This window comes from Orcinus orca, chromosome 8 (genome assembly GCF_937001465.1).
Source record: "Orcinus orca chromosome 8, mOrcOrc1.1, whole genome shotgun sequence".
Taxonomy (NCBI): Eukaryota; Metazoa; Chordata; class Mammalia; order Artiodactyla; family Delphinidae; genus Orcinus; species Orcinus orca.
The window spans coordinates 69,989,899-70,010,968 of NC_064566.1; the positions used below are offsets into that span (position 1 = coordinate 69,989,899).

Sequence of the window (21,070 nt, forward strand, 5' to 3'; positions counted from 1 at the left end):
GAAAGGACATAGAAGCCAATGTAAAAAAGCTCCCAATGGTCAGAGTTGAAACAACCTGAGCAACAAAAACAACATCAAAAAATTAAAGGATTGGATTATAACTCAAAGAATTAAATAAACATCCCTGAGTTCACAGTAACATACATAAATGAATGAATGAATAAGTAAATAAATGAGAAGGGACAAATTTGCCTAACAGAAGAATTTCAATTAATAATTATAAAAAGAATGAGGGAAAAAAAAAATCAGAAACAACACCACAGTATTAGTTGCTGGAAACAAGATCCACCAATGGATGCTAAAATTTGTGGGCAAAAGTTTAAGTTGAAACAGGATGTTCACATAGTCTCAATGTATTTTTCCCCAAATATTTATTAATTACAAAGTAGAAAATGGGACCTCTACAGGGGAGAAACCTGGTCTACACCACCTTAATTGAATGATCAAGATTATTAACATCACCAGTAACCAGCCATACCAACATTATACTACCCATTCCCCTTACCAATGCTGCCATTCCAAACTTTCATTCTGGCTTGGAATCGCTGATAATTGTTCCTTCTGACTTATCCCTACCTTGGGAAAGTACAAAGTGTAGCAGAGCTGGAAGGCCCTCAGCAAGAGAAGAAGCAAACTCCCAGTTTGTTATATGGAGACCACACATATCAAAACTCTGGACTGCTCCTCCTTTAACTACACTGTTTATTCAAGAATATACATAAGGCAACACAAGACTGCCCCCTAAAGCCTTTCTTTCACCGAGTACCAGTGATGGGTAAGTACCACAATATTCTGCTGTCAATAAATATCTGTTCAATAAATAATAAATTATATAATCAGGCCCCAAACCCCTTTAGATTCTTCCTTAATAACTTCTCAGCTTTGTCCCTTACATATCATTCTCACTACCATCACTGTTACCATCTCACACTATTTTTTACTATAATGATCACATAATAAATCTTGCTTCCTCAAATCTCTATTCCTTTCAATCAAACCTACACCCTGCCAACAGATTAAATTTCTTAAAACTACTAACAAAAGAAAGTTGATCTAGCTATATTTAATATTCTGGAAAAACACTTGTATATATGTACCAGGAAAAATCTCTAAGAATGTTCCTAACAAAAAGGTTTAAAAAAGCAAAAATCTGGAAATAATACAAAACACTCACTAAGAGGAGAGAAAGCTGAACTGTATACATCAGTGAAAATGAATTACCCTTTTAAGCATCAAAATGGATGAATCTTAGTAACATAATGTTGAAGAAAATAATCCAACTGCAAAATATAAAGTATGGTGTTCCAGTTATACCAAAACTAAATAAAAAATACTCATAATGAATGTGTATGTGATTAAACAATAAAGAAAAGCTATGGACAGATGAAATAAAAATTGAAGATAGTGCTTCCTCTGGAGTTTGAGGAAAAACGTGTGATCAGGGAAGGGCATGGGGTAGGGTACTGGTAATGTTCCACTTCTTTCTGAATTTAGGATTATTCATTTTATGGTTCTTCTTATCCATATGCTAGAAATATTCTTTGTAAGTATGAATATATACTGAAAACAATTTCAAGATGCAGTCACACAGTGCATATCGAAGTCTTGCCTGATCCTGCACTGACAACTTTCAAAGCATCAGGAGCATTTTACTGAAATAGGTAAGCTTGGAAACAGAGATTTGGGGAACCTCAAAACTTGACTCAAAAATTTTCAGAGACTACTTTTACCTGTTCTGATGAATCACAAATAAGTTAAACCAAGAGTTCCCATCTTCTTTTGGTCTCAACATTGTCACTTTTTTGTTGACGAACATTCGATAGAGCCTTTCATCTGGAATGGATCCTGAAATGGATATTACATTATTTTAAAAGTGGTTTCTTACTCGGTTTTAAAAAACGAATATGTTTTGCTTCTAAATTATGTGCTTCTCTGAGTATTTCACTTTCCTATTAGAGAGATATTTGAAATGTGATATCATTAGTTACGAATGAACATGTTCCAGGTTCATGCCTGACAGCTGCTAAGCAGTTAGTTGCATTTGAAGAATGTTTTCCAGGTCAAGCATATATACTTTCAAGATCTGGAAAATGTGGAATAAAAATTTGAGTTTTCTATGCTCAAATTCTTATTAAAATTTTTAATAATATTGTTTTCCACTCTCCCTTTATTTATTCTAAGTATATATGTACTTTTGATTTAACATATACGTTGTAAAATACACAGGAAGAGCTATTACAGGGGATGAGATTAAAAATGTATTTAAAAATAATCGTCTTATGTATATTATGCTTTTAAATAAAAATACTGTGCTTTTTAATAATTTAATGACTTTTAAATAACTCTTCCTATTCCCTAAAGGATCACCTTAGTCTAGTGAAGGAGACCAACAAAAACAATTAAACATGAAAATTGCAATTTTAAATATTATAAAAGGGACAAAAGTCAGGATGCTAAGATGGGGATTATCACTGGGAGGACAAGGTTGCTACTTTATGGAGTGATTAGGGAAGGGCTGGGAAGAAAGGTCAACACCACATAAGTATAAGAGCTAGAAGAGGTCTAGCTTCTAAAAAGAATTCCTAGTGTGGCCAATGAAATAGATGTGGCATGCAGAACATATAACTGGAACAAAAAAGCCAAGACATAAAAAAATCCAGGGCATTTGAAGGTTGATCTACTTGGGTGTCGAAGCACTGAGAACACTGACAAAATTGGAAGGTAGGCAAGTAAGAAAATTGAGGGAATGGAGAAGGCAGTTTAGCCAGTTGGCAATTAGCTTCAAGGGTGTTTGCAAGCAGGAAAGGAGGTATCAGTAGGAAGCAAGGAGAACAGTGACTTGCCCTCCACCCCTTCTGCCCTAAAGCCCATAAGAGGCTATGAGAGAACTACGTGGGACACAGTAACCTCAGGGGCCACTCAGTTTCACTGAGGGTTAGAGAGTACAGGCAGCATTCAGAGACTGATGAAATGAGGGAATTTGCTAACTAAAAAGAGCTCTTGAGTATATAGAGCTGGGGTGAGAGGAGTGGGTGGAGCGTAGAGACAGAGTCCAGTTAAGGAAAACAGAACAGGATGAGATGAGAGTTTGGGAGAAAATGGATGACTGAAGCACTTTGCTTCTGGCAGTGACTGAGGCATAATGGGATCTGTCCTTAGTCTGAAAGTAGGAGGATCAACCATTTTCTGCAGATATGATCCCTAACGTTACAGTGATTAAAATATCTGTTAGTAGTTTTTAAAAAAAGCATATTCCACTTCCTGCTCTATCACTTGCAAAATCAGACATAATTCCTTGATCGCATTTTCCATATCTCTAAAATATAGATAACCACGATGCTTTTCTACTTGTTGGCGAAATCATGAAAATTGGGCAAAGACTATAAGCTTCCTAGAGAAGCTTCCTAGAGAAAGTATTTAAATAAACCATCCATCATAATTATTCTTTAAAAAACATACACAAAGAGAAAAGAAGTAAATAAGATTTTTCTAAGGCTTCTATTATACTAGTCACTCAAAAAATAATAAAAACTACGTAGAAGCTACAGTGTGAAATTTTTTCTCAATTTCTCTTGCGGTAGTTTAAGGTTGGTTTAACATGAAGTATAATTTTTATAATACTCTATACACTACAAAATCAATAAAACTATTGCATCCATAAAACAAATCAAACTGAACTTAATCCAAGGAAAACACAAAAAATAGCCTTTGAATGCACTCTAAAAATAGTCTTCCATTCATATGGAATAAAGCCTAGCAAAAACAAGCTTTTACCTACTGGACACTAAATAAGTTGAAGATAGTGAAGCTGATAAAGGAAATTTTCTGAGCATTGTAAATGATAGCTCTAGATTAGCACTGTCTAATAAAAATATCATGTGAGCTACTAAAACAGGCTAAATATGTAATTTTAAATTTTTTAGTAGCCATATTAAAACAAGTAAAAGAAACAGGTGAAATTAATTTTAAGATATTTTATTTAACCCAAAATACCAAAGGTATTTTACATTTTTTTCTAAGTCTTTGAACTCTGATGTGTATTTTATACTTATAGCATATCTCAATTCAGACTAGCCACATTTCAAGTGCCCAGTATCTACATGATTACTGTATTGGGCAGTGAAACTTTAGAACTTTCAAAGACTTCCAAGATATCAAAATGCAGTTTTGCTAATTACTCGATAAATGCTAATGTTCAGGATTTTTATCTGAGTCTAAAAGAAAGAAAAAATAAACAATAAATAGATACTAAAGGAAAAATATTTTTTCACCAAAACTGCTATTAAAAATAAGTATCAAGGACTATTGGTGCTTATAAAATACTAAAAAATTTCTACCAAAACCTTCTATCATTTTTTTAAGTCACCCATAAGGAATAATTAGATTTGCCTCACTTTTCCCCAAACAGCAGCAAAGTTAACTCCAGAATTTGGTTTCCTAGCTGCTTAAACATTTATTGACATAAATAGTAAAATAAAACCATCTTACCTAAGCCATATAGAGCAATTTTTGTGCTTCCTTTTTGAAGCAAAACCGGACTAATGTCTATCTTCTCCACAGACATTGAACGTCCAAAGTGATTTACAAATCCAGCACAACTTAAAATATCCAGGGCGCAGAGTGAGTCTGCCTATGGACAGTATTTTCAAATAATATAAATGTATATCTAAAAATAAGTAATCTGCATATCATATTATTACTTATTAAAAGTATATTTTACATAGTAGTTACAAAAACCTAGATTAGGATAATGTCTTCTCAAAACAAAATTACAATAGTAAAAGTATTCGCTATCTTTTTTCTATTACAAGTGACCCACTGCAACTGGAATCACAAACATTTCATCAAAACTTATGATGTCTTGTCCACTAAAAAATAAAAAACAGCCATGAAATCAGTGCCTTGTCATATTAAGCAGACCTCTTAAGAGGTGAGAAAAAAGACTAGCTAAGCAGTGATTTATAATACATTAATGACCAGATAAAACAAAAAGGTATTTTGAGATTATTTTAGGAGCCCTATTATTAAAGATCTTCCTCGACTTACAATGGGTTTAGGTCCCAATAAATCCATCGTGAACTGAAAATACCGTTAAGTCAAAAATGCAGTTAAAGCACCTAACCTACCGAAAATGATAGCTTAGCCTAGCTTACTTTAAACATGCGCAGAACACGTACATTAGCCTACAGTTGGGCAAAGGTATAAATACTTTTACAATAAAGTATGGAGTATCTTGTGTAATATACTGAATAATGTACTGTAAGTGAAAAACAGAATGGCTGTATGAGTACAGAATGGCTATAAGTGTAGCAGCTGTTTACCCTCGTGACCTTGTGGCTGATTGGGAGCTGTGCCTCGCTGCCTTTGCCCAGCATCACACGAAAGTATCTTCCCACATATCGTTAGCCCAAAAAAGATATTCAAAATTCAAACTTCAAAGTGCAACTTCTACTGAATGTATATCCATTTCGCACCACGGTAGAGTTGAAAAATCTAAGGTCGAACCCTCATAAACTAGGGACAGTCTGTACTTTCATATCAAACAGAAAATAAGATGTTCTAATTTAGATTTAAAACTGTTCATGAAACCCTCATTTCCTACAGGTGAGATTTATGTGATAAGAGATACAAAAGCCCTTGGTAAACCGTAAAGCATTATACAAATGTTAGGTGTTTATTCCTCCTCCTGGTTACTTATTGTTAACCTTGGCACTTATGAAATAAATGTGTATGTCACATGCCATTTATTATTCCAGATTTTTAAAAATTATCAAAAAAGCAGTATAAAAGCTTCTATGAATGACAAAAAGTCAATTTGAACTTCTGACTCAATTTGACTACAAATTGCTGGGAAGAAGTGAAAGAATGCTTTCCAAAGACAAACTAAACTGATCGTTTCTAAAATTTCAACAAACTAAGAACCCAATAATTACCCCCGTAGGATCATCATGATTGCCATGAATACTAAACACAGGAATTGAAATGTTGAGATTGCTATCTTCGTAGTTCACCCATGGAAACCTTAAAAGAAAAGAAAGAAAGAAAAGTTTCTGTAAGAGACAAAAGCTGTTTCCCCGTTATCCTCCTCCAAAAAATTAATACAGTTATAGATAAACTGGATGATCTAAGCTGGCAAATGACCACTAGTTTGGAGATTTAAAAAGATAAAATCCTAGGCAGCAGTCCATTACAATTCAAGTTTCAAAAGTTCTCAAAGTACTACACTTTAAAAGAAAACCATACAAATATATGATGCTTATGAATTGTATGAGAGATTTGAATATCTGATTAATAGGAAATAGGCTTTCAAAATTTCGAAAGCCTTTATAAAAGGTTTTTATTTGTAGAAGCGAGAGGGGAAATACACCTACTCTGGAATCCAAAAGACCTAGATTAAAAACTCCAGCTCTATCACTTACTACTTGGATGACTTAAAGTTTCCCACCCACTCTTGCCCCTAGTCACCAAGGTTCTCTTCCCAGAGGCAAATAACATTAGGAATTTCTAGCGTATCTGTGCAAAAATATCTTATACCTGTAAAGCAAATAAATACATCTTCCTTCTTAAACAAATGGTAGCACAATATAGATTTCTGCCCCCTGCCTTTATCACTTTACATACTTTATAAATCATTCCATATCAGTACATAAAGAGCTTCCTTGTGATTTTTTTAGCTGGACACTGCATGGATTATTATAATGTGTTTAAGTAATTACCTATCAATGGACATTTAGACTATTTCCAGCCTTTTGTTTTACAAATATTGTTACAGTGAGTAATCTTGTACAAAGTTGCCCTTGCGAGAGTATAGGAAAATATCTAGAAGGAAACTGTCAGGTCAAAAGGAACGCGTGCATCTGTAAATTTGATGACTACTGCCAATTTCCCTCCACAGAGGTTGTATGATTTACTCATAGTACAATGGCAATCCATGAGACTAATTCCCCCTACTCCACCAAGATACTGGGTGGGCCAAAAGGTTCATTCAGTTTTTTCCCTAAGATGGCTCTAGTAGCGCATAGTTGTCTTTAACTCCAGTGGAAACAATTTTGTTAGATTGTATGTGACAGCTGTCATATCAGCGGGCATTTAAAAAAGACTTATGAAAATTGGTGAAGGTTTGTGTAGTCATTTTAATACTGAAGATGGAAGGAAAAAAGCAACATTTTTGGCATGTTATGCTTTATTATTTCAAGAAAGGTAAAAACGCAACCGAAATGCAAAAAAAAGATTTGTGCAGTGTGTGGAGAAGGTGCTGTGACTGATCGAACATGTCAAAAGTGGTTTGAGATGTTTCGTGCTGGAGATTTCTCACTGGACGATGCTCCCTGGTCAGGCAGACCAGTTGAAGTTGAGAGCGATTAAATAGAGACATTAACTGGGAACAATCAACGTTATACCACGTGGGAGAGAGCCGACATACTCAAAATATCTGAAACAAGCACTGAAAATCATTTGCACCAGCTTGGTTACGTTCGTCGCTTTGATGTTTGGGTTCCACATAAGTTAAGCGAAAAAAACCTTCTTGACCGTATTTCCGCATGTGATTCTCTACTTAAATGTAATGAAAAGTTCCATTTTTAAAACAAATTGTGATGGGCAATGACAAGTGGATATGTACAATAATGTGGAAGGGAAGAAATTGTGGGGCAAGCAAAATGAACCACCACCAACCACACCAAAGGCCAGTCTTCATCCAAAGGTGATGTTGTGTGTATGGTGGGATTGGAAGGGAGTCCTCTATTATGAGCTCCTTCTGGAAAACCAAACGATTAATTCCAACAAGTACTACTCCCAACTGGACCAACTGAAAGCAGCACTGGACGAAAAGCATCCAGAATTAGTCAAGAGAAAACGCATACTCTTCCATCAGGATAACACAAGACTGCATGTTGCTTTGATGACCAGGCAAAAACTGTTACAGCTTGGCTGGAAGTTCTGATTCATCTGCCGTATTCACTAAACATTGCACATTTGGATTTCCATTTATTTAGATCTTTACAAAATTCTCTTAATGGAAAAAATTTCAATTCCCTGGAGACTGCAAAAGGCACCTGGAACAGTTCTTTGCTCAAAAAGATAAAAAGTTTTGGGAAGATGGAATTATGAAGTTGCCTGAAAAACGGCAGAAGGCAGTGGAACAAAAGGGTGAACACATTGTTCAATAAAGTTCTTGGTGAAAATGAAAAATGTGTCTTTTATTTTTACTTAAAAACCGAAGGCACTTTTTGGCCAACCCAATACATTATCAAGCTTTTTCAATCTATGCCAGTGGTTCTAAACCCTAGCTGCATGTTAGAATTTTCTAGGAATCTTTGAAGATCCACCAATGTCCAAGACACTCTCAGAGAGATTAAATGACCTGGAGACTGGGCATCAGTCTTTTTTAAGATTCTTAGGTAATGATAATGTGCACCCAGGACTGAGAATTACTGATCTATATCAATCTTATAGGAGAAAAATATACCAGTATACTTCATTTTGCATCTTTCATATTCTTTTAATATGTTAAAATGCTACTTTATTTCCTTTTCTATGAACTATGTCCATATTCTTTACCTATTTTTTATTAAGTCATGGATTATTTTTTTAATTGACTTGAAAGAACTACTTAACTATTAACTATTGGGAAAATTAGACCGTAATTTGCCATGAGTTGCAAATATTCTTCCTGGTTGAACCCAGACTTTTGACTTCGCTTTGGGAGGCTCTTGCCATGCAGAAATTTACTTTTACAAGGACAAACATATCCATCTTTTTTTTTATGGATTCTGGGTTTGTGTTAACACTTAGAAAAGTCTTTTTCACATCCAGATCTTTTTTTAAAATGTCTAACAGTTTCTTCTAGTTCTTTTATTGAATAAGCTATATTTTTGTGGAGATATGAGATACCACCTTTATCAAATACTAAATTCCCACATGTATTGTGGCTATTTCTGGAATTTCTATACTCTTCCACTTATCTGCCTATCAATTCATGAGTCACACCACTTTTTAAATTATTGTAGCATTATAATATACTTTCTTTTTTCCAGCTTTATTGTGATATAATTGACATGTAACATTGTATAACTTTAAGGTATACAATGTGTTGATTTGATACACTCATATTTTGCAAAATGATAACCACTATAGCTTACTCACCACTTTAAGCTTCACACACACCTAGCTTAACAGCTGCATCATGTCACATAACTGCCATTTCTTTTTCGTAATGAGAATATTTAAGATCTACTCTCTTAGAAACTTTCAAGTATAAAATACAATATTACTAACTATAACCACTATGCTGTACATTAGATCCTGAGAACTTATTCATTTTTAAACTGAAAATTATATTTTTTTGATCAACATCTCCCCTTTCCCCCAACTCCCTGCTCCTGGTAACCACCATTCTAGTCTCCATTTATATGAGTTCAGCTTTTTCAGATTCCATATACTGTATAAGTGATATCACACAGTATTTGTCTCTTTGTCTGACTAATTTTACTTAGCATAAAGCCCTCAAGGTCCATCCATGTTGTCTCAAATGAAAGGATGTCCTTTCTCATGGCTGAATATATATATATATACACGGCTGTGTGTGTGTGCAGATATCTGCGCACACACACACACACACACATATATCACAACTTTATCCCTTCTTCCACTGATGGACACTTCTGTTGTTGCCATATCTTGGCCACTGTGAATAATGCTGCAATGAATGTGGGAGTGCAGATTATCTCTTTGAGATCCCATTTTCACTTCCTTTGGATATACACCCAGAGGTAGGATTGCTGGATCACGTAATAATTCTATCTTTAATTTGGGGGGGAACCTCCACAGTGTTCTCCATAGTGGCTGCACAAATTTACATTCCCGCCAACAGTGCACAAGGGTTCCCTTTTCTCCACACCCTCTCCAACACTTGTTCTCCCTTATCTTTTTGATGACAGACATCCTAACAGGTGTGAGTTGATATCTCATTGTGGTTTTGATATGCATTTCCCTGATGATTAGTGATGTTGAGCACCTTTTCATGTACCTGTTGGTTGTTCTATTTTTGTGAAAAATGCCATTGGAATTTTGATAGGGATTGAATTGAGCTAGTCACTACTTAGTAGTCTTCTTTTCTCAGAGTTTCCCTATCTTTTTTTTTTTTTTTTGGTCTATTTTTTACATGAACTAGTAAACCAGAGGGAAAATTATCCAAAATATAGTACAAAGAGATAAAGTTATAGGGAATATTAAAAAGTGGGTAAAATATAAATAATTTTCAGGAAGAAAAAGAATAGGAAACAGAAAACATACTGGATAAGAATTTTCCAAAATTGCTGCAAAAAAAATTCTTAGTTTGAAACGCATGTAGCCCAAACAGGATAAATAGAACTAAATTCACAACTAAATATGTCACAGTAAGACTGCAAAATGCTAAGGGCAATGAGAAAAACTTAATTGTTACCTGAGTGTTTTCTTTATGCCAGCTACTATTCTAAGCAATTTTCTTATTAACTCAACTACTCCTAACAACATTTCTGTAAGATTAGCACTATTCTTTTCCCATCTTATAATAATGAAACTAAGGTAGGGCAGATCCAGGATTTGACCTCAGACAGTCTTATATCAGAATCCATGCTTTTAAGCACTATGTTATACTGCCTTTCCAGCAACTAAAATGATAGCAAGACTCCTCAAAAGCACCAAAAAATAAAAGTTTACTGACAGGCAGTGAAAAACTACTAAAAACTGTACTTCGGAAAGGAAACTGAATCTAGACAAAAGGAATGAAACATAAGAAACAGCAATAGTAAGCAAAGAAATAGGTAAACACATCTATGGGGTGGGTGAAGCAGTTTAAAAATAATAAAGTTTTAGATTTGAATAGAAGACGGGTAAAGACTGATCAGAATTCTTAAAAACAAGGACATATGTTAAAAATTACAAGAATCTTTTAAAATCCAATTCTATACTCAGCCAAATTATCAATCCGAAGTTAAAAATAGCCATTTTCTTACATAAAAAAATCCCCAAAAATTTACCTCCCAATATAAACTCATTTTTAAAATATATATATACAAATAGGTAAGAAATAAATATAGCTATGTCTGTTTTCAGGGGTTACTTTATATATATATATATATATATATTTTTTCCATATTTCCATGTATACGTGTGTGTGTGTGTGTGTGTGTGTGTGTATTTAAGCTCTGTGCACTGAGAGAGCCTAGAAGCAGTGACAAGACAATAGCCATGTGCATGCCTAGCATCCAGATTCTAGCTTCCAAAAGGAACCAAGACTCCTTGAAGAAATGGATGAGTCTAAAAAGCTAGGGAAAAGAAAATACAAAATTAGCCTGGAGCATCTTACAGAGCCAAAAAGGGGGGAGAAAAGATGACGCCATGTTGAAAGGACCCAAGAGGTGGTCTGAAAGAGTGCCCGAAGGCTAAAGCTGGAACAATTTATTTGAGCAACAAAATAGATTATAATAGTATTAAATTACAATCCAAAGGAAAAAAAATGAGTTCATACTTATATAAACAATTGAATAAATTCCTGTTGATGTAGACGACTGAATAAATAAACAAATGGGGGACAAGGGACAAATCTTTACAGAACTATTCCAATTAATAAATGCGGAAAGTATGTGGGAAATGTTTAGAAAATCACCATTAGGACACCACAGTTAAAACTGCTGTAGGCAAGAGCCACTGACGAATGCTAAAATGATTGGACAAACTTTAAAGAGAAACAGAATAGTTGCATAGCCTCCCCTAAAATATTTACTAATTACTGTAGTGGTTTTAACACGCCCATAAATTCTTTGATACTCTTTGCTTTCTCCAGGAAGTGAAACGTAACACCCTCTCTTCAGTGTGGGCTGGACTTAGCTACTCTCTTCTAACAAACAGTATATGGAAAGGGAAAAATAGTAACTTGACAGTGGAGAAACCTGCAAGACACCATCTTAACCAAGTGACCAAGGTTAACCTCACCAGTGCAGGCCATGTTGATAGCATGTACTCCTTACATACTGAGAAGGGCACTTCACCTATAAAGAGTATTCTTTCCCCCAAACCAATAACCCTAGTCTAATCATGAGAAGAACCCAAGTTGAGAGACATTCTACAAAATATCTGACCAGTACACTTCAAAAGTGTCAGTGTCTGCCTGGAAAAGTCTGGCATAGGCGAAAGGAGATTTTGAGACCATTTCAACTAAATGCAATGTGGTATCCTGTACAATGTTTAAGAAAAAACAGAGTACCTTTATGACATGGGGTTCTAGGTGGATATTGTAAATAAGTCCCCAAAGCACAAATATTAAAGAAAAAAAATAACGTGTTTGACTATGAACATCAAAATTAAATATTTCTGTCATCAAAAGGCCCTGTAAACAAAGTCTCAATCCACTGATTGAGAAAAAATACATGCCTAGCAAAGGCTTAATATCTAGAAATAACTCCTGCAAATTCAACAGGAAAAGACAAAAATATCCCAATTTTTAAAATGGACAAAGGATATGAACAGAAGAGATACCAAATGTACAAAAAAAATTTGAAAGTTACTCATCTCACTATTAATTAGGGAAATAGAATTTAATACAACAATGTACAGAAAATTCAAAGAACTACATTTACCAAGGAAATAGCTTATAGTGAAGGTAAAATGGCCAATTATTACCATGTTCATGTGTCTTATACAGAAAATATTATATTATACATACATGTAATATTAAATATCATAAGGAAACATTCATTTAAGCATTTAAATATACTTACTTACTAAAACCGAAGTTGACTGACTGATCGCTGATAATTTCAAACTGTACAGGACGATCCCCCATGCAATATTTTCTTAATAACTCGAGGCAGTTATGTATTGTTTTTCTTGAGGGTTTATTTTCATGAAAAAGATCACCCCCTAACAAAATGAAATCCACCTAATCAACAGAAAATAGTATGAAAATTAGTATGCTTTATAGATAAAATTTTTAAAACTATAGCGCAAAGAGATAGAAAAAAAATCTTGTAAAAGATACAATTATGTGTGGAGATTTAAAGCTTCATATTTTGTTTAGTTAAAGGGCCTTTCAATCTGGTTATTAATATGACTTCAGCTTAGGTTCCTAGACCACCTTCAAAAAGGCCATCTTCAAATTACTACACCAAGTTTCTAATTCACACTACCCAAAGTGATCATACTTCTTTTTTTAAAGTTATCCAAATCAAACATAAACTTAGCACTTTAATAAAACCTATGGAAGGGATAGCAGATTCAATCCAAATTATTCACTTGATTCATTCAATAATTATTTAGAGTCCCTACAGGCACTGGCAGCTAAGGAAATAGCAATCTACAAAATATATCATGTCCTTGCCCTCATTAAATACAGACAGCGTGCCATACCCTATACTGAATGTGATAAATAAAATACGATCCCTATCCTAAGTATGTTCAAAATCTAACGGGAGAGACAAACTGCTAAGCATCTAAACGTAAGTCAGACTCTGACACGCACTAGAACAGATATATAAACAAACCAGGAGTAGAGATGACATTACAATTCATTCCAACTGAGAGGAGGAAATTCACCTGAGGACAACGTCTGGGAAGAATGGGCTAACATGGTGGCATCTGAGTTGCACCATGAAGGATAAATGAGATTTCGAGGAAGAACATTCAGGAACAACCAGAGAGAAGGGAAATCACACAGAAAGAAAGTCCAACACACTTTCAAAAGTGTACAATCTACTTAAAGAAAGTTGATTAAGTTCTTAATTATACAAAAGAACCCAGCAATACAGATCGCCATGGGCTACAGTAGTGAGGGCAGCAGGATATGTCACCACAAAATGGACCCACTGTGGCAATGTGGACTGTTTTGAGCTGAAGGCAATTAAGACCCAGCAGACTCAGGAAAACCTTTTTTACCTCTCTCTAAACTGCCTAAAAGAATCTGGATAGGGGGCATGTACCAGGAAGAGAGCTATTACCAGAGACAATTTCTGATATCAGAAAGACATCGCATGGCATGGCAAACACCTGTTTACCAAACATGTGCTCGTCTCATCTTCCTGTGCATTGCCTTCCTCCCCTTTAAAGCCCCAGACTCCTTTCCCCTTCTCCTTAGCTCAGGATAGCAGATAAGCCTCAATTACTTCACTGCTGAGGAGTCTCATACTTTTGTGGGGCTCCCATACATATGAAATTTATTTTTACCCTGTTAATCTGTCTTACGTCAACTTAATTATTAGACCAGCCAGGGAACTTAGAAGGAAATAAGGAAAAGATTTCTGCCCTGACAACAGTCAGAGAGACTTCAATAAAAATGTGGGATTTAAGCCAGGTCTTCAAAACTAAACATGATTTGAGTAAAGGGAGAAAATGATCATAATCCAAGGCATAGAAAAAACAACAAAGCAAACAAACATTTTTACAGGGGAGGGGAAAGAGAAATAGTTGTTTCAATGATATAGTTTCACTTTTACCAGACGAAAAGAGTTCTGGAGGTTGGTCACTCAACCATGCAAATGTGCTTAACACTACTCAACTGTACCCTTAAAAATGGTTAGGATGGTAAGTTTTATGGTATGTGTATTTTACCACAAACAACAAAAAAATTTTTTTAATATTTTTAAAAACTGGTTTGTGACTCCAGGGATCACTGAGAACACAACTTGCTTCTCTGGTATTTCTGCCCAAAGTGAATCTACTCATGAGGAAACGTCAGACATCTCCAACTGAGGAATATTCTGCAAAAGTAACTACCCTGGACTCTTCAAAAATGTCAGGTTCATGAAAGACAAGGCAGACAGAGGAAACACCCCAGATTACAAGAGACTAAAGAGACGTGACAACTAAATGCAAAATGTAATCCTGGATTGGCAACTGGACACCACTGACCTGCCCCCAAACTGCTATGACAGACTTTGTCGAGACAACTGGCATCTTAGAATTACATGATCGTACTGAATCAACATAACTCCCTGGTTTTGATAAGTGCACTGTGGTTACATATGTAATTTACTCTCAAATGGTTCAGAAAAAGTGTGTGTGTGTGTTTATGAAGAGAGAGGATAAATCAAATGCAGTAAAGTGTAGGAAAATCTCGGTGAAGGGTAAGGAATTATTTGTACTATTCTTGTAATGTTTATGTAAGATTGATATTGTTTCAACATAAAAGTTAAAAAAAAAAAAAGATTCCAAAGAACTAGAGAGTAGAAATAAGGCTGGTTAGATGGCACAGACCCACAAAATAGAGGACTTAAAAATCGGGAAGAACTTAGATTTCAATAAGAAGAAATAATAAACACAAATGATGGGGGGAAGTAAACGTGCATTTGGAAGTACCAGTATGGGGCTGTAGGTGGGAGGGGGCAGTTAAGATTAAAGGATGCAGGGAGGGGAAACAGGAGGAAATGCAAGGGAAGGAAAGGACAAGGTAAAGAAAAAAAAAAAAAAGCTCGTGCTCAGGGAAAGAAATACTTCAGCACCTAAGAGTTGGAAAAGAAAGGACAGAGGATTCTCTGGCAGGAAACAGACATTCTTTGACTCCAAATTTCTCTGCCCTCAGGGTAAAAGGAGACACATTTATAAGAGTGCTTACTGGGATGCCCTGGTGGCTCAGTGGTGGAGAGTCCGCCTGCCAATGCAGGGGACGCGGGTTCGTGCCCCGGTCCGTGATGATCCCACATGCCGCGGAGCGGCTGGGCCCGTGAACCATGGCCGCTGAGCCTGCGCGTCCGGAGCCTGTGCTCCGCAACGGGAGAGGCCGCAACAGTGAGAGGCCCGCGTACCGCAAAAAAAAAAAAAAAAAAAAAAAAAAAAAAAAAAAAAAAAGAGTACCTACTGCTTGCCAGATCCTTTCTAGGTACTAGGATACACATGAGCAAACAAAAAAGATTTTTCATTCTCATGGAGTTCACCTTCTAGTGGAGAAGATAATACACACGTAAATAATTCAATAAATTATTTCAGATGGTGCTATAAAAAAAAATAAATGAGTAATGTGATAAGAGTGTTGAGACATCAGGTAAGACCTCCCCAAAAAAGGTAAAACTTGAATTGAGAACTGAGAAGTCAACCCTGGCAAGATCAAGGTGCTCTGAGCAGGAAGAGAACCACACATGCAGAGGTACCAGAGTAGAACAAACATCTCTGTATGGATGAAGCACAAACCAACCAGGCAGAGTGGAAGGAGATGAAGTCTCCTGGCAGGGGCCAGATCACACTGAACCTTGTAGTTTAATTTTTATTCTAGATTCAGTGGAAGGCCACTTAGATTATAAGCAGCAGAGTGACATGATCTGACATGGTTTTTGGAAGTTCACTTTGGCTGCTATGCTGAATACTGTAGGAGGAAAGAATGGAAGTAAAAAAACCTAAGGGGAGCTACTGCAGTCCAGCAAAATATGACAAGTTTTGGACTAAGTTTACAGACATGAAGGTAGAAAATAGTAGAGAGGTTCCACTTGTATCCATTTGGGAATAAGAACCAAAGGACTTGCAGAAAAACTGAAGAGAACTCTGAGGAAAAGTCAAGGTTGAAGTTTGCAAGTCCCCAGAATTTATGTTTATTCCCCAGCTGTCTTTTGGGCTCGAGATGGACATTTCAACTGTCTGCTGGAATGTTTCCTTGAATGTCCTATTGGAATCTCCAACTCAAATGGTCTCAATCAGAATTCATCACCTTCCCACATTAGGAAGGATGTTATAAGGAAGTATGAAAATAAGGAAGAAATCTTCCTTATTTAAAACCTACTTCTATTATTGGTACCACCATCCACCCAAACATAATACACTCCAGAGTCACCGTCATCCCCTTCTCCCTCATCCCCACCCCCTACGACTGACTAACCAATCAAAGTATCCAAATCCTCTCTTTATCTCCTGCATTCATTTCCTCTTTTCCATCCCATGGCACCACTTTTAAAAAGCCTCCAACTTATCTTGCCTTCATGCTGTACTCTGTTGGCAGAAGACTTTCTGTTAAACGGGGTACAAACTCCTCAATCTGGTATTTGAAGCTCCTGATGCAGCTCAAACCACATTTCTAGTCTTTCAGCGTGCTTTCTAACTCGCGACCTACCAGTGAGCCAAACAGCTGCTGTACCCCTAATGGACCAATCATCTCGCCTCTGTGCCCTTCCTACTGCTTCACGGGAGGTGTACACTCTCTTTGCTCTTCACTCATTAAAAGCCTACCATCCTTCTAAGCCCAAGTTAAATGCCACTTCATTCACCTCATCTTGCTATCCTCATCTAAATGTGATCTCTTCTACCTCCAAACTCCCAGGAAATGCTGTTTATACTCTTACGGCTCTTGCATCTGAGCATCTTTGACATTTATCGTATCTCACATACTGACTTGCTTGCTGCATGTTCTTTGAAAGCAGAAACTATGACAGTCATCTTTACATTTCAAATAGAAACTGCCACAGGATACTGCACTCAGTAAACACGGTAAATATTTGTAAATTTTTACAGACTATTTACAAAAGTAGCTCCTACTTGAATTCAGGGAATAAAGCACACAAATTCTGCTTTGGGCTTTCAGTATACAGATATTTAAGCAGGCAGTGTGAGGACATGGGCCTATAAAACAAACCTCTATCTTTAAAAGGAAAAAAAGCAAGTTGAGTGGGGCTTCCCTGGTGGCGCAGTGGTTGAGAGTCTGCCTGCCGATGCAGGGCACACGCGTTCGTGCCCCGGTACGGGAGGATCCCACATGCCGCGGAGCGGCTGGGCCCTTGAGCCATGGCCGCTGAGCCTGTGCTCCGCAACGGGAGAGGCCACAGCAGTGAGAGGCCCGCGTACCGCAAAAAAAAAAAGAGCAAGTTGAGTAAGGGAACTTGGTAGAAATCGCAAAAATGCAAACTAAACTCACATCATTTTCCTGGGCAAGTCTTAAAATTTCATCAAGTGTTACAAACGTATCATTTCCTCTGACGGCATCTTTTTCCATAAATCCCAGATGAATATCTGTTGCAACTAAGATTTTAAATGTATTTTCATCATCGCTGTATTTAGAAAGAAGAAACATGTCAATATAATTCATTAAAAGGATGTTCAAGCAAACTGAAACCTAAATCTATAAAATAATAGCAGTTATGACGTAAAATCATTTTTCTAGCCCTAAACGAGGTCCAAAAATTTGAAGCATTCAACAGACCATTAATGGCACAGTTTTCTTACCACTAATACAAAGCAGAACAAATGTACACACATTTTTAAAAGGTTCTGTAACTGCTTCAGAAATGTATAACCTCATTACAACCAGTTTCATAAACTGATATGTAACCTGAATTTGAAAGCTTGGTTGTTTTCCTGCTCTGTTCTACAGCAAAAATCCAAGAGGATTTGATCTCAGTATCTAAACTTGCCATTTATCTACTTTGCATTTTCCCAGGAAAATTAGAATTAACTGGTTAATTTTAAAAGCCCTTCTCCTTACTTTATAAGTAGATTTTTATCCTAATAAACTAGTAACTTACATCCAGGCCCCTGAAGAGGTTTGCTCTCCATACAAAGTTAGTTTTTCACTAATGACTTTAGCCAAGTAACAAAACTAATTTACAATGCCATTTAAATTTGGTAGTATTCAAAAGTACTTTCATGTGAAGCAGTAATATGATAGTTATTAATTCTCTCTTAAACTTAATATAACTTTTAATTGTCTTTAAAATATTTTGGTATCCCTGATCTCATCTCAACTCCCACACGTAAACAGGTTAAGTATTGTTATCTCTGAAAAACTAGAAAGCTATATACAGAGAAATTAACTGATTTATCATGAAACAAAATGGTAGAAATGGAACTAAAACCCGTTATTAACACTCAGGCTGTTTTCACTAAACCATACGAACTTCAAAAAAATTTATATATATATCTCCAAAATTCAAATCTTTATACATAAGAGAATTTTCCAGAAAAGATTTCTCTTCATAAACTTCAAAATGATATGAACAGTTCTGATTGCTATATACATACAGGTAAGTCAGAATACTTTCGGATCACATTACTACCCAGACTTCCATAGCAATTTGTAAGGTATTTTCCCTTGAGGTCTCTCACTTAAATATGAGAATTAATCTGAGAGTCTTTTTTTTTTTTTTTTTGGCTACGTTGGGTCTTCGTTGCTGTGCGCCAGCTTTCTCTAGTTGCGGAGAGCAGGGACTACTCTTTGTTGCGGTGCACGGGCTTCTCATTGCGTTGGCTTCTCTTGTTGCGGAGCACGGGGTGTAGGCGCGTGGGCTTCAGTAGTTGTGGCACGTGCACTCAGGAGTTGTGGCTCACGGGCTCTAGAGCACAGGCTCAGTAGTTGTGGCGCACGGGCTTAGTTGCTCGGTGGCATGTGGGATCTTCCCCAACCAGGGCTCGAACCCGTGTCCCTTGCATTGGCAGGCGGATTCCTAACCACTGCGCCACCACCAGGGAAGCCCTGAGAGTCATTTGTAATCCAATTATACAAATGAAGAAATGGAGACAAAGTTTAGAGGCTTGCTAACTTGTCCAAGGTTACACAATGCTAATTAAGAAATTAAGGGGACTTCTCTGGTAGTCCAGTCGTTAAGACTCTACGCTTCCAATGCAGGGGGCCCGGCTTCAATCCCTGGTTGGGGAACTAAGACCTCACATGCCGCAACTAAGCCCGCATACCGGAACTACTAAACCCACGCGCTCTAGAGCCCGCAACTAGAGAAGCCCGTGCACTGCAAGGAAGACCCGGCGCGCTGCCACGAAGACCCAGTGCAGCCTAGATAGATTAGATAGATAGATAGACAGATAGACAGACAGATAGATAAAAAGAAATTAAAACAAGGGTGAAATATTCCAAGTTTGAAGCTTTTTCCACATAACTTTTTCTAGTCCTTTTATTTATTTTCATTTTAGTCAGATTCATTTGCAATTTATTCAGTACTAAAGCAATTTACTTCTTTAAAAATCTGCTTTAAAAGACTTGCAGTAGGGCCTCCCTGGTGGCTCAGTGATTAAGAATCCCCCTGCCAATGCAGGGGACACGGGTTTGATCCCTGGTCCGGGAAGGTCCCACATGCTGCGGAGCAACTAAGCCCGTGCGCCTAGAGCCCCGAGCTCTGCAACAAGAGAAGCCACCGCAATGAGAAGCCTGCACACCGCAACCCCGCTTGCCGCAGGTAGAGAAAGCCCGCCGCAACAATGAAGACCCAACGCAGCCAAAACTAAATTAAGAAAAAAAAAAGACTTGCATTAGCTAGTAAGACTTAGTTCAAGCATATTTATAGCTTCAATAGTTTAAGACAAAACATAAGAACATAAACTTATATAGCAATATGCCAACCTACTGCAAAACCCCAATCTATAGCTGCATATTATCTTTAGTTAATAAACATATAGCATGAAATGTTAACCATTCCAAATATTCATTTTGATGACTAACACTTGTATTCAGAGGCAAGGTCTTTATTTACTCATAATTTATTAAATAAGTTTTCTTTTATGGTGATCATAGTTGATAGACTGTAGAAACCCAAAGCAACAAAGACGACTTCGGAAGACAGGTGCTTACAGAGCATCTGCAGGACTCATTTCTATGATCAGTCCAGCTCCTCCAGGACCACTTCTCTCTCGAAGTACCCCTGGGTCCTGTGCTCAAACACGTCAGAAAACTCACTCGATTCCAAATTCTAAAACAAAATTATATTATTTAAAACACATTTTTAAAAAGCAGACTGGCAATTTTGGAAGTGTCTCATTTTCAATTAAGCACCTACTATACTTTTATTTTCAGAGCTTACAAAACAAAACAGAAAAGCATATCTCCAGTGACACTCTACTTACACCATTATGATTACGCTCCTCTCCTGTTTCCCTTTCTATGCCCCATGGGAAGCTAATGCTTGTTAAATGAATGGGCAAAAAGGGTCACACCCAATAGTTCTGGTTTAGCACACGAACTCTGGATGTGCAGAAATGTTTAAGTTGCATGCATGGGCTACTCTGGAGCATGAGGCGACCCCGTATTTCCTGCTTAAACACAAATTTTTTTTAAGGAATGGGCTTGTTTTGAAAAGATAGGGGGTCCACGTTTAAAGCTAGTGTAAATAAG

At 36.6% G+C, this 21,070-nt stretch overlaps 1 protein-coding gene across 2 annotated transcripts in view; it reads right to left on the reverse strand.

The window, feature by feature from the left end:
• MRE11 (MRE11 homolog, double strand break repair nuclease) overlaps positions 1 to 21,070 on the reverse strand; it is a 68,035-nt gene that overhangs the window by 46,543 nt on the left and 422 nt on the right. For both annotated transcript variants that reach the window (XM_033420356.2, XM_004265466.3), the window contains exons 2-7: positions 20,531 to 20,648; positions 17,870 to 18,002; positions 12,762 to 12,922; positions 5,934 to 6,021; positions 4,489 to 4,630; positions 1,731 to 1,845 (exon numbers count right to left, since the gene is read on the reverse strand). In XM_033420356.2, the coding sequence (XP_033276247.1) occupies positions 1,731 to 1,845; positions 4,489 to 4,630; positions 5,934 to 6,021; positions 12,762 to 12,922; positions 17,870 to 18,002; positions 20,531 to 20,550 (659 nt within the window). In that variant the 5' untranslated portion in view covers positions 20,551 to 20,648. The remainder of the gene's footprint in view (positions 1 to 1,730; positions 1,846 to 4,488; positions 4,631 to 5,933; positions 6,022 to 12,761; positions 12,923 to 17,869; positions 18,003 to 20,530; positions 20,649 to 21,070) is intronic.